The sequence below is a fragment of the Passer domesticus genome, chromosome 19 (genome assembly GCF_036417665.1).
Source record: "Passer domesticus isolate bPasDom1 chromosome 19, bPasDom1.hap1, whole genome shotgun sequence".
Lineage (NCBI taxonomy): Eukaryota > Metazoa > Chordata > Aves > Passeriformes > Passeridae > Passer > Passer domesticus.
The window spans coordinates 3566795-3587193 of NC_087492.1; the positions used below are offsets into that span (position 1 = coordinate 3566795).

Below are 20399 nucleotides of genomic sequence, written 5' to 3' on the forward strand. Positions count from 1 at the left end.
TTATCTCTCTCTGAATCGTGGCTGTAGGCCTGGAAAATCTCCAGAGAGGAGTCATGTCCCCTCAGAGCCCTACGAGCCAATCTCGCCACCTCAGGTCCCGGTTGTACATGAGAAACAGGAAAATGTTCTTTTGCTTTCCCAAAGAGCTGAGCCTACTGAACAGAGGTAGGTGTAAAACTGACTTTTAAAAATGTAATTCTGGATCTTTGTGCTGTAAACTGTGTCTTTATTAAAGAGCAGTTCAACTGACCTTCCTCTGGTGCCACAGGCAGGTTGTTAATCACTGTCAATCCTTCTGCACTAACATCCAAAACTTGCTATTTGGAAGGTGCTTTGGGACGGTTGAGGGAAAGGTCACATGTTGGTGACCTTAAGTTTCTTGGTGCAAGCAGAGTGTTCTGTGTCACATCTGAGAGAATGTTAGAGTGAAACTCCTCGTGGTTGCCAGTTCTGTAAAACTGAAGTGAGTTTTGAGAAAGGTCACAGTTTTTATTAAGTTATTCAGTCTTCTCCTGCCTGGTTGGATTCCTGGATACTGTCCTGGTGGAGAAGGGAGGAACCCAGGCTTCCAGCAGTCATGGTGCTGGAGCAGTTAATCACTTGAAATATCACTAAGCTTAGGAGGTTGCAGGAGGAGTGAAGTGGGGAGTCCATGGCTGGGGCAGCCCTGTCCCAGTCTGTCAGATCTGCACAGCACCTTCACGTGTCCCTGGCAGTGCTGGTGTCTGCCAACCTGTGGGAGATGCACACTGGAGTGGGTGCTCCTGTATTTGCCCTGCTGAGGAAGGAAGAGCACCCAAAGTAGTTATTTAAGCCTCATTATGGTAAAACGGATTCTAATTTTCTTGGGGTTTTCCACTCTGCAGTTGCTGGAGGGATGTCACAGTCCATGATGGATGTTAGGTAGATGCAAAGGGATTTCCAGGAACATGGCAGGGGATATTGCACTTTTTAGGACTGTAAGGATCTTGGGCTAGGAAATCACGATTATTTTTTACTTCATTTTTAGATTGTTTTTTAATTTACGTACAACTTGTTTGGTTTTTTAATTAAAGCTTATTTGTCAGATTGCTGCTGCTTAAGCAAACTCAGTTGTTATTGAGCCCCCCAGTGTTCATATGACTGTTGGTGGTTTCTGCCTGACTGCTTTTGGGAAGATTTAAATGTGGTCTTACAAGTTCTGTCTCTTTGACACGTGTTGGTCTTGGCAGGACTGACTCTCGCTCTCCAGGCAGTATCAGTTACCTGCCTTCGTTTTTCACCAAACTTGAGAACACTTCACCCATGGTAAAATCCAAGAAACAGGAGATATTTCGAAAGCTGAACTCATCTGGTGGAGGTGACTCTGACATGGGTATGCAGGACTTGCCTTTTCACTCCATTTTTCCAGCTTAAGCTTCATGTGGCTTCCACCTGCAGATTTCCTGACCTAAATATGATCAAATAATACAATTTATATAAATCTATTTATATAAAACACATATTATAATTTATGACCATAGAACTAGAAGGTTAGATTTTTTTTAAAATACTGTTGTATGTAGGACTGTCACATCATTTTAACACTTAATTTAAGAGGTGAAAACCACATAAATAATGAGAGAGTTGTTAAAACATTACATTATTCTAATTAACAGTGTCTGTAATTTGCTTTGTATCAATACTACACATTTTCCTATTTGGAAAGGTGTCTTGAAACTAAATAGTTTGTGTTTTCTTGGCCCTTATGATTATGTATTTTAAACAGCATTTTAATATCCTTCCAGTAATGAACACTGACATTATGGAATATGATACTAGAACTATATTTTTGCTTTTTTTTGTGCAGTAGGGCTACTGCTGATCAGTTAGTGATTGTCAGTACTGAAAAATTCAGTGAAATGTTGTGTTTCAATTGCAGCAACTGCTCAGCCAGGGACTGAAATATTCAATTTGCCAGCAGTCACTACCTCAGGTAAGTTCTTCAATAAAAGAAACACAAGTTTCAGAAAAATGTAATGTCTTTAATATCTTAAATCTACGCTCTTTGGGGAGTCCGGTAAAATAGGAAAATGGTGCAAATTTGAAAGTTAATATTCTATATGAAAACTTTTTTCCTGCACCATAGGGGAAAGCAAAATGACCAAATGTTTCCCCACACCCCTTTCTAATTTCTCCAAGATACACTTTTTGCCTCCCTTCCCACCTCTCCCTGCGTTTTCTCTTCTCTCCCAGGTGCAGTCAGCTCTAGGGGTCACTCCTTTGCAGATCCTGCCAGTAATTTGGGTCTGGAAGACATAATTAGGAAAGCACTGATGGGAAACTTTGATGACAAGAGTGAGGAGCACGGGGTTGTCATGTCCCAGCCTCTGGTGGTGGCTCCGGGCAGCTCCGGCGCCGCGGTACCGGCGAGTAACGAGACACGGAGGGAGGAAGCCAATCCATCTCCAAATTCAGGTATTGCAGCTCCCAAATATCCCAGGGCCTTAAAGAGAATAAATAAATCGAGGGTTTGAATAACGTGGTATCACTGAAAATTGCTGTCTTTCCTCTGTGATTGGCAGAGGTGGTGTTTGCATTTATCCTCCTGGCTTTTCCAACAACACTGATGGAACAGGAAAAGGAGAACAGGGTGTATTGGATACCTAAAGCTTCTCAGTGCTACCTGATAATTTCTAGAAACAAACACACAGAGGCTAAAATGTGGTTGGTGAAATCTGTCCCTTCTGTTGCCAGGTGGGGCAGTCAGCAAGCAGAAGCTCATTGGCAAGTCAAACAGTAGGAAGTCAAAGTCTCCAATTCCTGGGCAGGGATATTTGGGAACTGAAAGACCTTCTTCTGTCTCATCTGTACATTCAGAAGGGGACTACCACAGACAGACTCCAGTGTGGGCCTGGGAAGACAGGCCTTCATCAACAGGTGAGGAACAGGCTTCTTTCAGAGGTGTTTGCAATTTCAGATGATGTGCTGTAACTCTGGATATTGGCCACAAGTTCCCAGCGTGTGGGGGTTTTCTGCAGTGGGTTTTCTGCTGATTGTCACAAGCCAGGCCAACACAGATCTCTCAGAACAGCTCATGTTTTTGCCTTTTGATGCAGGTTCCACCCAGTTTCCATACAACCCTCTGACCATGAGGATGCTGAGCAGCACCCCCCCGACCTCCATCGCCTGTGCCCCCCCGTCCATGAGCCAAGCAACCACTCACCCACAGAACAGGATCTGGGAGAGAGAGCCTGCACCACTGCTTTCAGCACAATATGAGACTCTGTCTGACAGTGATGACTGAACTATGCAGATTTTTTTTTTTTTTAATTTGCGGGTCAAAAAAAGAAATCTATTTTTGACTTGTGCCCACAGAGACTTTCCAAGAGAGCAAGGGCCACACAATGAAGAATTGCTGGAGAGTCCGTGAAATGCCTTCTGCACAGGCTGTGTGTTGGAGGATTGTGGTGGAGAAGGTTGACTTACTAAAGATAAATATGTAAAGAGTTTTTAAAAATGTGGACTATTCCTGCTCTACATCTATTTGTAAAGAAAACCATAATGTCTTTTAAATCATTCTTCTGTAAATAGAGAGTACTTTTTGCAGTGTTTTTTCCCTTGCTATAGTATCTGGTGTACTTATGTTCAAATCATTGCCTAAACTTTGGGGGTCATTTTGTAATTTTTTTTAAGCATTTTCTCCAGTGTAGAATACTCTTCATAACCCTAGCCTCCCTCTCAGCCTAGCCTAACCAGAACCCCAACCTCCCAACCATCATTGCCCATTTAATGCCGTGCCACTTCCTGCAGGCATTGTGCTTTTATATAATTTTTTTTTCCTAGACACACTTTCTCAGTGGTGTTCAAGCTCTTGTGAAAATGTTGATTTTTAAGACTGACCCCTTAGTGAATTCTGTACATTAACATAACTCCAGTTTGCTGGAATAAGATGATATATTTCTTTGGAATTTGAAATTCTGCCACATTGTAAATTTTTGGTGCAGTTGGTTTTATTTAGCAACACTGCAGAAATATTATTGCATGGGTATGTTATGGTTCATTTTTAAAAGGTTAAAGAAACAAAAAAAGAACAGCTTCTGGAGGCATACCTCACTGTTATGCACACTGGGAATTTTAACTGTGCCCTAAAAGCCTATTCTTAGTGTTCTCTGTTTCTGCATTGTATGCAGTCAAAACAGGCTACTAAATTTTACTGTCATATTTAACCACAGCAAATGGCTTTTCTGAACAGAGGCTCTGGGTGGGTTGATAAATCCTTTAAGAAGAAAAAGCTCCACATCCCAAGTTTAAATAAAACAAAGTGCTTTTATAGAATAATTGAGCAACACACGAGTCAACTACTTGGCTTCTGTTAGAACCAGTTTGAAATAGGTACTGTGATTTTTTCCTTCCTCCAATCTGATTTAAAAATCTTTATGTACTAATTATTTTGAAGTCTGCGTCCCAGTCCCTGTCCCTCTAAGCAAGCTTTTGGTGGAAGTCCTTACAAATGCTTGGCTTAACTCCTGAAGTGTGCAATACTTGTTAGGGTGATTTTTATTTTTAAATTGTATATGGTACTAGGAGAGTCTCCTTAATCGTTCATCTATCAATGCTTGCTATGGTGTGCTTGTAGCTCATGTACACATCCATCTGGGCAGTGGTGTCACAGGGTGTCCTGACATCCCTCTCCAAAAGCATCTTCATTTATGCTGCACTGACCTCAGGAAGTGAATTCAAATCTTCCGGGGTAGAAGGACTGATTCACAGATAGCACTGAGCTGGGGGGTGGCGTGCTCTGTCAGATTCCAAACTGCTTTTGCATCTCATTGACCAACAGGGTCTTTGCCTTGGAGTTTTTTTTTCCAGTGAAAAATATTTTGGATTTAGCCGCTGTGTTTGTGATGCGTTGTATGGAAGGTGTAATGCAGTGTGTAACCTTGAGTCGTATGAGCTCTGCAGCCCATGCACTGCCATGGTCCACTTACAAACAGGAAGAAGCACAGAACTATTTATCAATAGCAAATTTATTTTCAGTGCTGTAAGGAAAGCCTTTTTGCCCCAAGTGTGGGAAACAAAATTCCAAAGGAACTCATTTGGAAACTTGACACTGTTGAAAATACTGAACTATTTTGCTACTTTTTTTAACACTGCATCAGAGTAGATCCGTTGGCAGTCTTAAATCTCCTTGCAGTCTTTCTCTGAGAAAGATTTCTCTCATCCTCCCCTCCTTTACCCTTCTGGCTTGAAGCAGTGAAGTTTTCATCCTGTTTGTAGACCTGTGCTCTTATTTTAAACTTTCTTTTTTGGTTCCCACAGCAACATATACTGGAAAACGAGTTGATCTGCCCTTTTTGTAGATTTAAATTTGGAGTGGAGAGTTAAGTTCCATTCTTAAACTCACTTGTTCTCACTTTCTTAGTGTAACAAATACAATGTGAAAGAGGCATGTACAGACAAATGTCTTTGCTACCTGTACAGTAAGTATAGCATGTTCATTGCAAAGCTTCATGTTACTGCTGCAGCAGCAGCAAGATATCCAAAGTAGGATAGTCACAATCTCCTAAGATACAGTTTGAGTGGCATTTGCACATAAAATGTTGCTGCTTTTTTTTGTTTGTTATCCGAGTTTTAACTTCTCCAGTGTAAAAACCTCTCCAGAGCCTAAGTTAGGGTTTACCACAATTCCAGTAATCTTCAAGTATGGAATTACATCTGCCCTGTTTCAAACAGGAAGGTGTTTGTAAGTCATGTTTACAAAGTGTAGTTTACTACAAATTTTTACCTGATTTCTGATCAGCGCTTTCACAATGCTTTCATCTTGATATGGTTCGTGATTCTGATATGAAATCATTTAAGACTTGAAAAACCCATGCATCATAATTTCCACACAATGTCTTCACTAGACAGTGACTTCTGGATTCAGACCAATCAATAAAGGGGATCAGTTCTCCACTTGCTTTTCCTGTGTCTCCCTTTTGTTTTGCAGCCTCAGGCAAGATCCTGCTCCCGGGGTGCTGCAGGGTTCCCAGGTGACACTGCTGCCCTCCAGGCTCTGCTGCTTCAAACCCCAAACCCAGCACTTGAGGGAGGGTTGGCTTGATGTGCCAGAGCCTTTCTGTCAGTACAGCCCTATTTCTATTTCCTAGCTTGCTGAGAACAAAGCTCTGTATGTGACTGAAGTTTTCCAGCTTCAATGAACTTCCGCTCTAGAAAACCTGTGTGCCTCCTCTTAGCTCAAAGTTCAGAGATGAAGCTGCTACTGTAAGTAAATTAATAATGATGTAATTACATTGAGGGTTGTACCAACCAGCTGCACTTCTGACAACTGAGAAGTTAAAATTGTTCTTGGATAGTGACAGAATTAGTTCTACTAAATATGGATTTGGTGATTTCTGGTTTAATTCTCCTCTTTCTTTAACATAAGGCTTCCCAGCAGGGCAGAACTGAGAAATTCTGTTGTTTAAAGCAGCTGTTCATACTTGATTCACATGAAGGCACGTAGCTGACAAAGCTGGGTTTGTACACAGCATCTTTTCCAACAGGAAGCCTCAGCATTCAAGCACTGACCTGTCCAAGAGAGAAGACAACTCTGGCACTCCGTGTGCTCTCCACTGCAGCCAAGTGTTTTATTTCTGACAGCAGCTCTGTGTGCTAACAGCCTCACCCCTCCTCTGAGAGGACAAGTTCTATCTTTGGATGCTAAATGAAGAAATACATTTGATCTACAGGACATGCAGCTCTGTTGCAGGGCAGGTAGAGCCTGGGAGGTGCTCTGCTGCAGTTCAAACACGCTGAACTGCAGCACTGATAGAAGTACAGCCCCTGCTGTGCAACATGTAAAGAGTGAGACAATTCCTGCCTGCTCCTTTTCAAAACTTGCTCTAGGACAGTCGTGTTTTGAACCTGAACACTTCTGTGGGCAGGCAGGAGTAGCAAACTGTCTCTAACACAGTATTAATACCAGACCAGACTTACACTTAGGCAGCCAAAATTAAATCACTTAGCACAGCAGGTCAGTCAAACCACAGACTACACCACAAATTCACACAGTTAAGATTTCACACCTTTATTTTGGGCTGTTAGGCAGTGGCAGCCCTTCCTCTTAAGCAGTCCTGAAACTCCTCATTGCTGTTTCTCTGGAGAATTGCACCGAGCTGCTCCCAGGCTGCCTGTGCTGAGCAGCCCTTGCTGCCTTCAGCCACCTCAAGGCTGGACTTTGTGGCCAAACTTATTTGGAGCCCTTTCTCCTCTTGGCCAGCTCAGCTAGTTCCTCCTGGATATGCTGGACAGAAGCAGCATCTCCCTTCTGCTGTGCCTGCTTGAGAGCTTCTTTGTACACTTGTTTTGCTTGCAGGAAATCTTCTGTAGCAAGAAGGAAAAAAAGCTTGGCTACCCAGTTCTATCACCCATTTTCAGAGCCCGCTCCTGATGCTGATCACATGCAAAGGACAAGGACTGCTTGGAACACATCAAGATCTTGGGAGGATCATCCTGCCAGGCTGCCAACTCTGAGAGCAGGAGAGCAGCAGTGATGATGGGACCTGGTGCTGCTTCAGCATTAAAATCTCACAGAAACAAATCTCAAATCTCATGCATGTCTTCTGTCCTTTTGGAAAAGTTACTGGACACAAGGGACATGGGGAGCAAGATCCACCTGGAAACATTTTGGGACAGTTTGTGAAAGCAATTCAAAGTCAGACCAACTGCCTAAACTAAAACTAATTAAACCAGCACTGTAGTTCAGCCCTGCAACACAGATCCAGATCTCTGCAGCCAGCACCAGCTCAGTGACAGGCTGGGTATTTATTCACTGACCTTTGTGCATCAGGATTGCTGCCAGGTTGTTGAGCACCATGTGCTCCTCGGGGTGCTGGGTGGCCCTTGCCAGCTCTGCTGCCCTCCTGCTGTAGGCGTGTGCCTCCTCGTAGCGTCCCTGGGCGTCCAGCACCGTCGCCAGGTCATTCATCAGCACCACACTCTGCACCAGGAGGGAAAAGGGGAGCTTGTGGAGCGCTCTGGGGCAGCAGAAGCACCACATTCATTCCCTGCCACACCAGTCAATGCAGTATTTCCCAGAGAAGTGTTCAGTAAGGAAGTGTCCTGTATTTCTGTATTTGTATGCTCGTCCTTCCTGGCAGGAAAACAACCTGGTAGTGCTGATGTCTGATGGCAGCAGAGCTGCTCCAAGGCTGCCTCATTCCCTCCAGATCAGCCTTTCCTTCCCTGGAGTGCTACTGCTGTACAAATCACCTGTGGATGAGTCTCTCCCTGAACATCATTTGATATCTGCAGAGCCTTCTCATACATTTTTTGTGCTGCTGGGAGCTCGTTGATGTTCAGCAGGTAGCGGCCGTAGGAGTCCAGGCTCATCCCAAGCAGGAGCTGGGTGTTGGCCTTTTCTTCAGCTGCAAACAGAGAGCAGTGAAGTGATCACTGCCACAGCATCCAGCATGAACCCCCGTCCTACCACAGCAGAAACTCAGGCAGTGGGAAGAGAATGGATTGACATGAAGATGGTGCTTAGGAATGCAGAAACAACATCAAGGACAGGGAAATGGAGAAAGGAGAGGAGCCTTTGGCAGACAAGGCTGCCCACCTGATAAGACATCCTCAGGCAAGTCCTTCTGCTTGGCAATCTTCTCCTCCAAGGTCAGGATGCAGAACTGGTAGCCAGCTACAGCTAATTTGTGCCTGCAAAGTGCAAAGCAAAGCTCCTTCTGTTCCTGAAGGATCCCTCATTAAAGATCCTCTGCTTGGCCACCCCAGCAGCTCTGCAAAGCTGAGGTGAAAGCAGGTGCCACCTCCAGCTGGGAACTCACTGTTTCTGAGCAGCATAGATACTGGCCAGCTTGAGGGACACCTCAAGGACAGCGTTGTCATCCTGCCAGGAGGACACAACGTAACTGTTACTCTTCTTGTACCTCCGCAGCAGAAACATTACTTTGTCGAAGAGTTTAGACCTTAAAAATCCCCATCTTGTTGCCTCCAGTGCTGCCATCCATTCCAGTATTGCCAATTTCCAGTAAGAGGCATTACAGCACAAGAAATAAGGTGAAGAGAAGGGCAGCACTGGGAGCCTGTCTCAGAACATACCTCCTTTGTGTCCCCTGCAAGCATATAGCTCATCGTTGCTTTGTAGAGCTTTTCTGCCTGAAACAAGAATTTTGAAGAGGATACTGAGAAATGATGGCATTTAAACAAAACAGAGGCAAACTACGCAGAGGGACCTGGCTCAGATTTGTTGCATTTACACTACACCAAGAGCAGCTGGAAGTGAAAGGCTGACCAGAGCCCAGTGGTACTGAACCAGCGGCTCCTTTCAGTTTCTCCCTGAGCACTGCTGCAGCAGCCAGGCCTTCACCCTGTCTGTGAGCTCAGGGCTTCCCAGATTCTCCTTGGAGGAGCCACCTCTGTGCTCAGCTGCAGCATTTCACAGAAAGAAGTATTCCTTCCCCTGCACACCATGTTGGAGCTCAAAATTTACCTGTGAGAGCACCTTTCTTAACCTGGTGTGCTCATGGGACTGCAGTCCTGAGTTGGATCATTCCTTTTTGCACTGGGACATCTGTGCCCCACAGCTCTGGCTCTGCAGCTTGTGCCAGCACCCCACACCTTTGAGACCACGCACAAGATGCCAACCTCTAAAAATTCACTGGGAAAACCCAGAGTTACTCACATTGTCCAGCTGCCCCTGCATGTACGCCACGTTCCCCATCTGCAAGAGACAGACAGAAAATTCCAAACGTCTCGGGATGCCTCCTCAAGCTCCACCGAGGCAGAGGAGCCTCAGCCGCTGCTCCTCCTGCCTGGGGCCCGCCGTGCCCAGGGCTCTCACCATGCTGTAGGTGTAGATGATGGCCTGCCTGTTCTCCTGCTGGTGCGCCTGCCGCAGGGCCTGGTGCAGGAGCTGCTCGGCCTCGGCCAGCTCCCCCTTCATGGCGCTGAGCTGCGGGGCAGCGGCACCGCTGAGCACCGGGACCGGGCAGCACCGGGACCGGTGAACACCGGGACCGGTGAGCACCGGGACCGATGAGCACCGGGACCGGGCAGCGCCGGGACCGATGAGCACCAGGACCGGGCAGCGCCGGGACCGATGAGCACCAGGACCGGGCAGCGCCGGGCTCAGCCATCACCGGGACCGGGCAGCACCGGGCTCCGTCAGCACCGGGACCGGGCAGCGCCGGGACCGGGCAGCACCGGGACCGGTGAGCACCGGGACCGGGCAGCACCGGGCTCCGTCAGCACCGGGACCGGGCAGCGCCGGGCCCGGGCAGCACCGGGACCGGGCCCCGCAGCGCCTCACCTTGGCTCTCTTCAGCAGCAGGACGATGGCATCCTCGCCGTCCTCCTGGTCGTCCCGCGGGAACAGCGCGAACCCTGCGGGGACAGCGCGGTGGGTGCCCGCTGCCGCCCGCGCCGTGCCCGCGCCCGCCGCCCCGCTCACCTCCCAGGAAGGCCAGCGCGGCGCCGCCCGGCCGTGCCCAGCGCGCCCGCCCCGCCGTGCCGCTGCCGCCGTCCCCGCGGTGTCCCCGGTGTGCCCCGGGCCAGGCGGGCCGGGGCAGGGCGGAGCAGCGCCGGGGGCACAGCCGGGACAGCGCCCGCGGCAGCGCGGCCGCCACCGCCGCCATCCCCTGCGGGCCCTTTAAGGGCGCGCCCGCCGCGCGTGACGTCACGCGGGCACGGGGCGGTGTCGTGACGTCACGCCGGGAGCGGGACCAGGACCGGGAGCGGGCGGTGCTGGGGAGCAGCCCCGGGAGCGGCACCGGGAGCGGCACCGGGAGCGGGTCCCGCCGCTCTGCCCGCCCTGGTGAGCAGCGCCCCGGCCGCGCCGGGCTCCTCAGGACACGGAGCGGGGGACAGAGATGGGGAAGGGCTGGAGCAGCACCCGGGGAAGGCTGAGGGAGCCGGGCGGCAGAAGGGGGATCTCATCCGTGTGGGTAAACAGAGAGGGGCTACACCGAGCTGTGCCCGGCAGCGGCCCCGGCAGGAGCTGAGGCCGGCGGTGCCCCCGGCGTGAGGGAGGAGCGGCCTGGGCCCTGCCCGCGGCACCTGTGCCTGTGCGAGGAGACACCGCGTGTCTGTGGGGAACCTGCTCCCAGAGCGTGACAAAAAACACTTCACGAGTTGTTGTAAAACATCTTAAAGGGTGCCAGTCCGTGGTTGGGATGGGGTGCCCCGATAACCCGTCCCCACTCAGTGTCCACGGTGACCCCAAAGATTTCCCAGTCTCCCGTCCTGTCTCGTTCGCAGGGATGATCCCCTGGGATGGACGGGAGTACCTTGCCAGCAGTGGCAGAAGAGCTCTTGAGAGAGATCAGAAAGGCTTTTCAGGAGACCTCCCAGGGTAGGTGAAGGATCCCCAGGGCACGGCCTGTCCCACCCCAGCGGTGTGACCCGTGCCTCCCCTTTCCTGCCACAGCCTGCTCTCTCAGGGACCCCGATGTCCCTTCTTGTGACAGCAGACCCGTGTGAAGCTCAGACAATGAGGAGCAGCCCTCCTCCAAGTCAAATTCAAAAATCACACCCCTTTGGACTCTTTTCTTTGTAACGTGAGACTTATGGGTTCTGCTGCTCCTTATAGCTCCTGGTGCCCGCGGTCACACCTGAGGGATGATGCATTAATGCTCCGGGCAGGAATTCTGCTGTGCCCTCTGCTCTGCTGGTTCTGCAGGCTCACCAGTCCCAAAACTGGGGTGGAAGGAGGAATTTCCCGAGCCGTGTCCTGGCTGACCGGCAGAGGGGGTGTGCTGCTGATCCCAGGAACAACTTCCCAGGGCTTCAGTGGCAGGAGCACCAGCCAGCGCTGAAATCCTGGCCAATTCCAGCAGCTAATTAAGAATAATTTCCTCTGCTCGATCTGTGCTAAGGGAATATTAGTGTTTGTGTTTGCTGGATGAGCTGCACAGAGTGGCTCTTCCCAAGGAAAGGGTCTGCTGAAGGAATATTTTTAACTGCACAAAACAAGTAAGAATTCAGATAAATCTGTCTTGAGCACTCCGTGGGAGTGAGGAATGGGCAGAGGCTCCATGTCTAAACTGTCAGAGTGACCCCAGTGACAGCTTTTTGGCACACTTGCACTATGGCTCCTGTCAGGTTAGAGTAGATCCAAAATCTACATGTGACTTTTGAAAGAGCTTTATAAATCCTGTTGTAAACTAAGCAAAAAAAGAAGTTCACATCCCTTTAAACACATCCTTCTTAAAGCAGCAGAGTGGTACTAAAGCACACATTGAGACAGCTGTGGAGACAAACTGATTGATCCCTTGGCAGAATTAAATCCAAATAAAGCTGGAACACTCAAGGCAACAGTGCAGGTCATAGAGAGTATTTTGAATTGTTGGAAGAAAATTATTTTAAAGTCAAAAATCCAGATCTTCCAGTGGGATATGGAGACAGAGTACACTGTGTCCCCTGGGTGATAAAGAAAGATCAGAGGGGACGAGCAGAGCCTGAGCTGTCAGCTCCAACAAACACAATTTGCTGGAGTGTAACTTTCCATCTTAAGGAGAGTTCCAATAAATGGAGACACAATGTTGCAGTGGGCTGTAGTAAAAACCATAAACCAGTGGCGCCCTGCAAGACTGTGCTGGGAAAAGAACAACATCTTTAAAGCTGTGAGGCCTGAGTTCTCAGCTCATGCCAGGGGAGTTTCAGGGAAAACAATAGATATATCTGTTTAAACAGCTTCTTAAAGTGACAGAGTAAGGTGCTGAGGCCTCCTGCCTTTTATTGGGTGCTTTTAAAAGTAGGATGTCATAAAAGAAAGTACATTTGGGCTTCTGCTTTTCTTTTTAAAATGAATCCCTGGGGTTGTGATTGCTGTGCTTGATAAGTGCCTCAGCACTGCCACCATGGATCATTTCACTGCTCCTTGTTGCTTTTTTGTGGCTGTGTTGAGGATGTTGAGAGCTCTGCAGTCCTGTGTGGGCTCTGGGGGTACCTTGGGGGCACAGTGACCCCCCTGTGATGTGAAATTCTGCAAAATCACGTTTCCCTTTCTTTCTGTTGCAGTCCCTGATGACCTGCTGCTGGGGTGAGTGTCTTCTCCTTCAGTTCCTGTGGTTGGCTCTCATCCTGGTTTTCCCTGTCTTTGACCCAGTGCTGCTGAAACATTAAAAAATGCTGGTGGTTTTTGCAGATGGATGTTCTGAAGGGTTTTTTTCCAGAAATTCACCAAATTATCTCTGTATCACTGCATCTCCTGCAATGACTTGCTCTAATTTAAACCCAGGATTAAACCCAGCTCTGGGTCCAGCCTCAGGTCTGGAAGGAGTGTGCTGTGGGAGTGGGTTGTGTTCCAGGGTGATTCATCCTCTGCCTTCCTGCCACTGTGAGCTCCCTGAGCTCACTCCTGCTCTTTGAGTCATGGGCACGTGTGGTGGAGAGGGAGAAGTGTCCTGCTCATCACCCTGCACAGGGGAAATGTTCACTTGGAGACTGAGAGTTTTCTTCTGTTTGGGGCAGTCTCAGGTCAGCTTTGTCACCCTGTGAATTCTTTAATCATTCCCAGCAGTGACCCAAGAGACCCAAGTTTCACAACTTCAGCCCTCAGCAGTTGGTGTTGAAGGTGGAGAAGAGGCATTGTCACAGTGAAAGAGACTTTTCAGATTCATCTTTAACCTTGTGTTCCTGCCTGTCAGGGGATGAGATCACCAGGAACCCTCCAGGCCCTGATGCCTTTGTGTTAAAGTTATCTGACACAACACCTGTGAAAGGTGTGCTGGCTCCCTCTCCTGGGACCACAGTGGCCTTTCAAAGCTGGCATCAGATTTGAAAGCTTTTTCCTTCTCCTCAGAAAATAAAAGAGGAGGAGAGAAATTCCCTTGTTAAGTTTGATAATGGTGGTAACTCTTGGCAGCCAGATTTCCATCAATTCCCTGCATCCAGCAGCTCAGAAGTATTCAGATTTAATTTCCCAATCTCTTCCAAATCTCCAAAATCCTTGAATTTCCTGTGGGCATTTCCTGTTGAAGTGATCACATTATATACAAAAGAAAAGAATTCCCTAGATTTGAAAAGAGTTCCTGAAACTCCCTGAACTCAGCCCCCTTACAGTCCCAAACCTAATCATGAAGGAATGTCTTACGTTAAGTGTTCCCCACCCACCTCCTCAGATGGAGCCAGCCCTTCTTGCCTTGAGTTTGTGCAAGTTTTGGTCTTCCTGGAATCTGTCTGTCTGCTTGGCTGCTTATCAGTCAGCTTGACTCAGCCTTGCTGGGCTCTGCCTTGCTCTGTCCTCCCTGGACTTGGAAACTTTCCCCTTTCTCTTGGTCTCCTGCTCGTGTTTGGTGCTATCTCTTCATCACTGCTGATTTCCTTGTTGTTTACCCTTGCAACCAATCTGGACTACACAGATTTTTCTCAGCTGGTGAAAGGTCTGTAAAGTTAACTGAGTTGCCCCTGAGCTCTTTGGCAACACTCAGAGCAGCTGCATTCACTGGTCTAGAATGACTTCGGAGCCCATGAGCTGTCTGGACAAGAGGCTGAAGGTGCAGGTGTCCATATTTAACACACACTTTATCCTATACCCCTGCACAGCACCAGCAGGAGACAAAATCCCCTTTGGGATGTGCAGTGATCCCATCCCAGGCACTCCTCATCCATAAATGCTGTGCATCCCTGAAAGGGAAAGGGGTTTTAGGGAGAGTGGAGGGACATCAGGCACCTGCTGCCCCTGGGTGTTTATCTGGAATAACTTGGCTGTCTCTGAGCCCTGCTCCTGGCTGGGTCACAGATGTAAAACTGATGCTATCTGGTGTCTCCATGTGCAGTGGAGTGTCTTGAGTAATTCCCTGATGTTCTCCAGCTTCCTCCTGATGCAGTTTGGTGGGTAGAGAAAGGAGAATTTCTCCCTCAGTTGTGACTGTGATGGAGATGTGATCACTACAAGATGAGTCACTCATTCCCCAGGGTTTGAGCTGATCTCCAGGGGATGAGGAAGGAGCTCTAGCAGCTGTGGATCATCCTTCACTCCCCTTTCTCCAGGGAGCTGTGTGCTCCATGCCTGGAGCTGGGGTTCAGGACCAACTGATCAGCCCAGGGCAGCACATCCAGGACAGCCTGGCTGCAGAGTGGAGGTGTCCCAGAGCACGAGCCCCTTTTGCCCTGAGCACTGCCAGGTCTGGCTCTGTGTGCTCCACTAAAATCCCTGGTTGTGCCTTCCTGCTCATGGGACATTTCCAGTTGCTGCAGCAAGGAAAAATGTCTTACTTTTGCAGTGGGCTCCTTCAGGGCTGCCTCTGTGCCTGAGGCTGAGCAGGGGGTCTCCCTTTGTGCTGTCACCTAACCAGAGACACGTTCTCTTCCAGGCTGAAGTTCATTTTTGGCCCATCTGCAGTCCCAGCTCTGGATTTGGTTGACCAGCGTTCTGTCACCCGGCTCAGGTCCCCCAGTGGAAGGATTCTCTACCAGGTACATGATTCTCTCTGCTCTTCCTTTCTGATGGTTTCCATTGGCATCTGAGACAGTGTTTTCCTGACTTGCAGAGCATGGGTAAACACAGAGAGGACACCAGTGTTTTACAAACTCCTGAAGTGACACAGGAGAGCAGCAGCCACAGGCTAGAATTAGAGCAGCACAGTTCAGAACCATTTTCTCTGTGGCTCCCAGCCAGCCAGAGACAATTTATGTGTTTGTGGGCATCAGTCAGGAGGAAGTTTTCCAGGGACTGCTAATTTTGCTTTATTACTCCCATCCTATCCAGCAAAGGAAGTTCTTCCTCTTGGCCAGTTGTACACAGCTCATCATTATCTGCCATCACTGTGTTTCTTTCCTGTCATGACCTCTCCTTGGCAGATCTCTGCTGCCTGGGAGGGAGCAGTGCAGGCCAAACCCCTGGGTTTCACTCTGGTTCAGTGTAGCCAAGGCTGTGAATCACAGAAACATCCCCATGAAATGGCATTTTGGGGAGAAGAGCTCACCTCAGCCCTGAGACTGATTACAGCACAGGGTGGGAGAGAGGTGAGGAGACATTCATACTTCATTCTCACCTTTCTGTACTGTGCACAATTCCTTGTTCTGTGGTCCCCCAGCACTGGTGGCATCTCTTTTGGGACAATCTGTCCCTGCTGTGAGCCATTGACCAGCTGCATCCAGCCCATGGCTGAGCATTAGGACCCTGTGCCCCAAAGATTTTGGTCAAAAAGCACCAATTCTTCTCCTCAGCACTCCCATCCCTCAGGTAGCACAGCCATCCAGGGCTGGGCCTGGTTCTGTGCTGTTCACACACCAGAGAAGGGGGAATGTCTTTGCTCAGTGCTGCAGCACCCAAGAGGAACATTTCCAAGTATCCCCTCTGCAAAGGACATTTTCTGCTCCCCTGGAGGTGCTCTGGGGTCCTGTAGGGTGACAGAAGGGCTGTGAGGTCAGGCCTGGCTGCTGGCACAAACCCTTCTCACATGTTCAGAGCTTGCCCTGCTTGGTTTGCACGTGGAGCCTTTGTCACTTCTGGGGCCATGGAGAGGACACAGCCCCTCCAGAGGGACATGAATCATAGCCAGGGCTCAGGAGCAGCCTTGGATTGCAGTTGAGGGCTTGCCTGTGGATGTTTGGTGAAGCCAGGAAGCTTCCAGCACCCTTAGACAGCAGCTGCCTCCCTGACTAACTGAATGCTCAAAGGCTTTCCCTTTTTTACTGCTGCTTGTCTGAAAATGGCACTGGGCAGAGAATGGTGACATTTTCCTTGCAGAGCTTTGTCAGGCCCTGCATGCTAAGGCAGAGCTTTGCTGGGCATCAGTTATTAATCTGATATTAATAATGGGCTCAGTTGGTGCACACTGAAAAGGAACAAGTGTCAGAACTGCTCTCCTGCCTCTGCAGGGAGAGGGAGCCTCTGGTTTCCCTGTGCAGAAGGAACCCCTGGCCAGCAGGGTCAGGGAGTTAATGCAGGACAAAGCTCCAGGAAGGAGGTTCCTGAGTGCCTCCAGCTGCATTCCTCTGCAGAGGAGCTTGATTGCTGATTAAGGCCACGCTGATGAGTTCATTAACAGAGGAATCTGAAGAGATATTTTCTCTGGGGGTGTGAGGTTGGTGCCATTGTGAAATTCTCCCTCATCACAGCTGTCTGAGATGCAGAAACAAAGAGCAGAATCTACCCAGGGCTGGAGCAGTGACAGGAACACATCTGGGGTGATAGAAACCCACCCCCTGGGTGGGACACTGCACTGCAGTCCCTGCCTCTTCATTCCTGTGTGCTGCAGGAATGTGTGGGGACGTCCCCAAGCTGTGCTCCTGGAGAGAGGGGCACCCAAGGCTGCCTGGGCACTGCACAATCATCCCTGCTGATGATCCCCACAGAGCCAGCCCTGCCGTGTGCACCCAGATGTGGTTCAGCTGCAATGTGAGGTGGTGCTTCCACTTGCAGCTGGCTCTGGAGAGCTCTCTGAGGCCACCAGGCTGGTTCTGTTGTGAAACTCCTTTGGGTCATTGTAGCCAAATCTGAGCTGCTGATTCCATATCAGCCAGCACATCTCAGGTCGTGCTTCAGGGCAGGAAGGCTCTGCTCAGACAGGCCCTGTAGTGAGGGCAGCTCTGGCCCTCAGGAGCTGAGATGGGAGAAGAAGGAGCCCTCAGTCAAATGAGAGCTGTTATTTGTCCCTTAGTGCCCTTCTGTTTAACAGAGGAGTGGCACTGATGGAGTGTGCCAGGGCTGGGTGCCTCAGAGCTGAAATCATCCCAGGAGAGCTTGGATGGTACCTGTCCTGCTGGGCTCAGGGGTGAGTCCTGCCTGCTGCAGGGCCTGGGTGGGTCTGGCTGCTGCTGGGGCTGTGCTGCATGTGGCAGTGCTGGCCTGGCAGCATTTGGGGCACCCCTGAGCTCTGCCCAAGGCAGAGGTGCTGAGCTGTGGCAGTGAAGGAGGGCAGTGCTTCAGCCCTGCCAGCTGGCACCTGCACTGCTCACATCCTGTACTTTCATTTCCTTTTTATTTTGTCTTTTTTCATCCATTTCCCAGAACTGTGTGGCAGATGCCCCACAGTAAAGGGTTTGAGCAGCAGCCCTGGCACAGGCTGTGGTGCTGTCTGTCTGTCTGTCCCTGTGCTGGTGCCCCAGCTGACCCTCCTGTGCCCCCACACCCTGGCAGGGACACCTCCAGGGGGATTTTTCCTCCTTGAGGCCCAGGGATGAGGCCAGCAGAAGGAAATGTCACCTCAGGGCCAGGGGAGCACCCCAGTGCTTGGCTGGGCTGCAGCTGGCCAGGAACTGAGGCACCTTTTTCTCCCAGTCTTTGGATTTTAGATTCTGCTTTATTAGGCAGAGACTGTGTTCTTGCCATCTAGGTCAGGATGGGGGAATGCTGAGCTCAGCCCAAATCTGGCAGTGTCTGTCTGTGGCTCCCCCCTCCCCAAAGGAAAACACTTCTGAAGGGAAGGCACCATCAGAATCCTTCATCTTGGAAAAAGCAATCAAAGGGGCTGCAGGAAAACAAACTTATCACAAGTGAAACAAACTCAGCCTGCAGTAAAAGGAGGACTCAGGGTAAAGGCCAGACTGAAAAAAAAATATTTACCCTGAAATGGGAATGTGAGTTTTGTGTCCTGGATGTGCTGGGAGTGAGGGGGCCTTGGAGGCATTGGCATTTCTGTGGGAGAGCCTAAACTCCTGGATGTTCCCTGCTGGGCAGAGGGTGCAGGGGGGCTCCAGGGGACAGGGGGAGGCTCCCCTTGGAAGTGCAGCTTTGGACACGGAGGGACAATGGTCCTCTGGAGGGGTTTGGAATGCCAGGGATGTCCTGGAGGGGAGCAGCACTCTGCAGAGCTGCACTGCCTTTTCACTTTTTGTGTTCAACTTTGGATTTAGGGATGTGTGTGTCACAAGCCCAGCCAGATGGAGAGGGCTGGGGTGGGAGAGGGCTGTGATGTGCCCTCAGAGCCCTGGGCCCTGTTCTGCTCCTGCAGATCCTTCCCTTTCCATAGGTTGGGCCCTTAAAGTAATTTCCTAAAAGCTATTTTCCAGTCTTGAAGAGACCAAAAGAGAAATAATAATCCATAGACTGGCTTTCCCATATCCTGCAGTCAGCTCCAGCAGCTCACAGATTGCTCCATGCTGGAAAAAATGCTTCCCTCACCTGCTTGCTCACCCTGGTGCCTCAGTAGCAGCCTTGCAGGGAACAGCATGTGGGAAAAGCAGGCAGTGCTGTTCCCAAAGCAGACACGGAGCAGGGAGGCTTCTCTGGAGACTTGAGCTTTGTTTATTCAGGCAGATGTGGATTCCAGTAGCTGCAGCTGGTTTTGAGAGCAGAACAGCCTTCAGTGGTTGGGAAAGGAGAGGCCTCCCTGCAAGTGCTCAGTGCTGCTCTCTCCTGTCCCCAGGCCCTGGTGGCTCTGGGGTCACACCTGGGCTGTGTGTGACAAGAGTCTCATTTCCACCTCTGAGCTGCCAGGAGGGAGCTCAGGGAGTGGTGCCACCACCCCTCTCCTGGTCCCCTGAAGCAGCCAAGTCCCTGGGGCTGGGATCTGCTGCAGCACAGGTACAGGACACCCTCACCTGCAGGGAGAGGAGCTCGTGGAGACCATGAGAAACCTGAGGAGCTTCAGGCTTAGGTGGGGACACTTCTGAGCTGTGACATCTCCCCCTCACTGCTGGGGCAGCGCAGACCCAGCCTGAGTCAGAGAAATTCAAGTGAATCCTGCCCCTGACTGCTCATCTGCCTCTGTTTCAGGTCCTTGGGAGCTCAGGCAAACTCTACACCTGCTACAGCTCCTGCCACTTCTGCACCTGCCCTGCCTTTGGGTTTTCTGTGCTGCAGAAGAGTGAGAGCCTTCTGGTGAGTTCTGTGCCTCAGCTGGGGCTCGCTGGGGAGGGGACAAGGCTCTGCCCTACTCCTTGAACCCCATTTCCCACCAAACACGTGTGGAGCTGGCCATGCAGGCTGAGCCTGACCATGTGTGGCCTCTGGGAGCCCAGATTTTGGGTGCAGGGTGCAGGGAGGGCTTTTGGTGGTCAGCAGTGGTGGGGAGGGTGCCAGGAGCTGTGTGCCAGCTCCCTGCATGGCACTGTCCTGGTGGCAGAGCTGGGGACACTGAGCAGCACCTGTGCCAGGAGGGAACCACGCTCCTGGGGGGGCTGAGCACTTCTCTGAACACATCTTGGCCAGGATGGATTCCTGGCCCAGCCAGGGCCTGGCATTCCAGCCTTGCTCCTGCTGTTCACTTTGCAGTGCAAGCACATCCTGGCTGTCTACCTCAGCCAGGCCCTGGGAGCCTGCCAGGAGCTGCCTGTGTCTGAGGAGCAGCTCACAAACATCCTCCTGGCTGAGGAAGAGGAAGAAGGATGAAGGAGGAAGAATTTGGATCACTCCTGGCTGTGTAACTGGCATCTTTAGTATCTACAAGGTTGTCAAATGCTCATTGAGGCTGGTAGATTTCTTCCTGTGCTGCAGCCAAGTGTGACATTAATTAGCAGGCTGGCACTGATAAATTAATTAGGCCTGTGTTGAC

General features: G+C 50.1%; 3 protein-coding genes and 1 long non-coding RNA gene across 9 annotated transcripts in view; 2 read left to right on the forward strand and 2 right to left on the reverse strand.

Moving 5' to 3' along the window:
• NCOR1 (nuclear receptor corepressor 1) overlaps nt 1–5916 on the forward strand; it is a 55542-nt gene extending 49626 nt beyond the window's left edge. For all 5 annotated transcript variants that reach the window (XM_064394994.1, XM_064394998.1, XM_064394996.1 and 2 more), the window contains exons 42-47: nt 28–165; nt 1212–1354; nt 1901–1954; nt 2215–2436; nt 2716–2898; nt 3078–5916. In XM_064394994.1, the coding sequence (XP_064251064.1) occupies nt 28–165; nt 1212–1354; nt 1901–1954; nt 2215–2436; nt 2716–2898; nt 3078–3265 (928 nt within the window). In that variant the 3' untranslated portion in view covers nt 3266–5916. The remainder of the gene's footprint in view (nt 1–27; nt 166–1211; nt 1355–1900; nt 1955–2214; nt 2437–2715; nt 2899–3077) is intronic.
• On the reverse strand, nt 81–2328 carry LOC135283870 (uncharacterized). The gene is made up of 2 exons (XR_010349460.1): nt 2186–2328; nt 81–1429 (listed from the first exon to the last, which is right to left on the reverse strand). It is a non-coding gene; the product is annotated as an uncharacterized LOC135283870 (long non-coding RNA).
• A 1098-nt stretch (nt 5917–7014) lies between the features above and the next one.
• TTC19 (tetratricopeptide repeat domain 19) lies at nt 7015–10615 on the reverse strand. Of its 2 annotated transcripts, XM_064395001.1 has the most exons (10): nt 10409–10614; nt 10268–10341; nt 9800–9910; nt 9641–9679; nt 9058–9114; nt 8784–8845; nt 8561–8655; nt 8215–8369; nt 7780–7942; nt 7015–7326 (listed from the first exon to the last, which is right to left on the reverse strand). In XM_064395001.1, exons 1-10 carry the CDS (start codon nt 10590–10592, stop codon nt 7193–7195), a joined length of 1074 nt encoding a protein of 357 aa, XP_064251071.1. In that variant the 5' UTR covers nt 10593–10614; the 3' UTR covers nt 7015–7192. The 2 variants fall into 2 exon arrangements, with proteins under 2 accessions (XP_064251071.1, XP_064251072.1); XM_064395002.1 differs by lacking the exon at nt 9800–9910 and having other exon boundaries at nt 10409–10615.
• A 51-nt stretch (nt 10616–10666) lies between these two features.
• Nucleotides 10667–20398, forward strand: ZSWIM7 (zinc finger SWIM-type containing 7). The gene is made up of 6 exons (XM_064395009.1): nt 10667–10771; nt 11215–11308; nt 12976–12997; nt 15273–15375; nt 19622–19726; nt 20120–20398. Exons 2-6 carry the CDS (start codon nt 11230–11232, stop codon nt 20234–20236), a joined length of 426 nt encoding a protein of 141 aa, XP_064251079.1. The 5' UTR covers nt 10667–10771; nt 11215–11229; the 3' UTR covers nt 20237–20398.
• Nucleotide 20399: the final 1 nt, after the last annotated feature.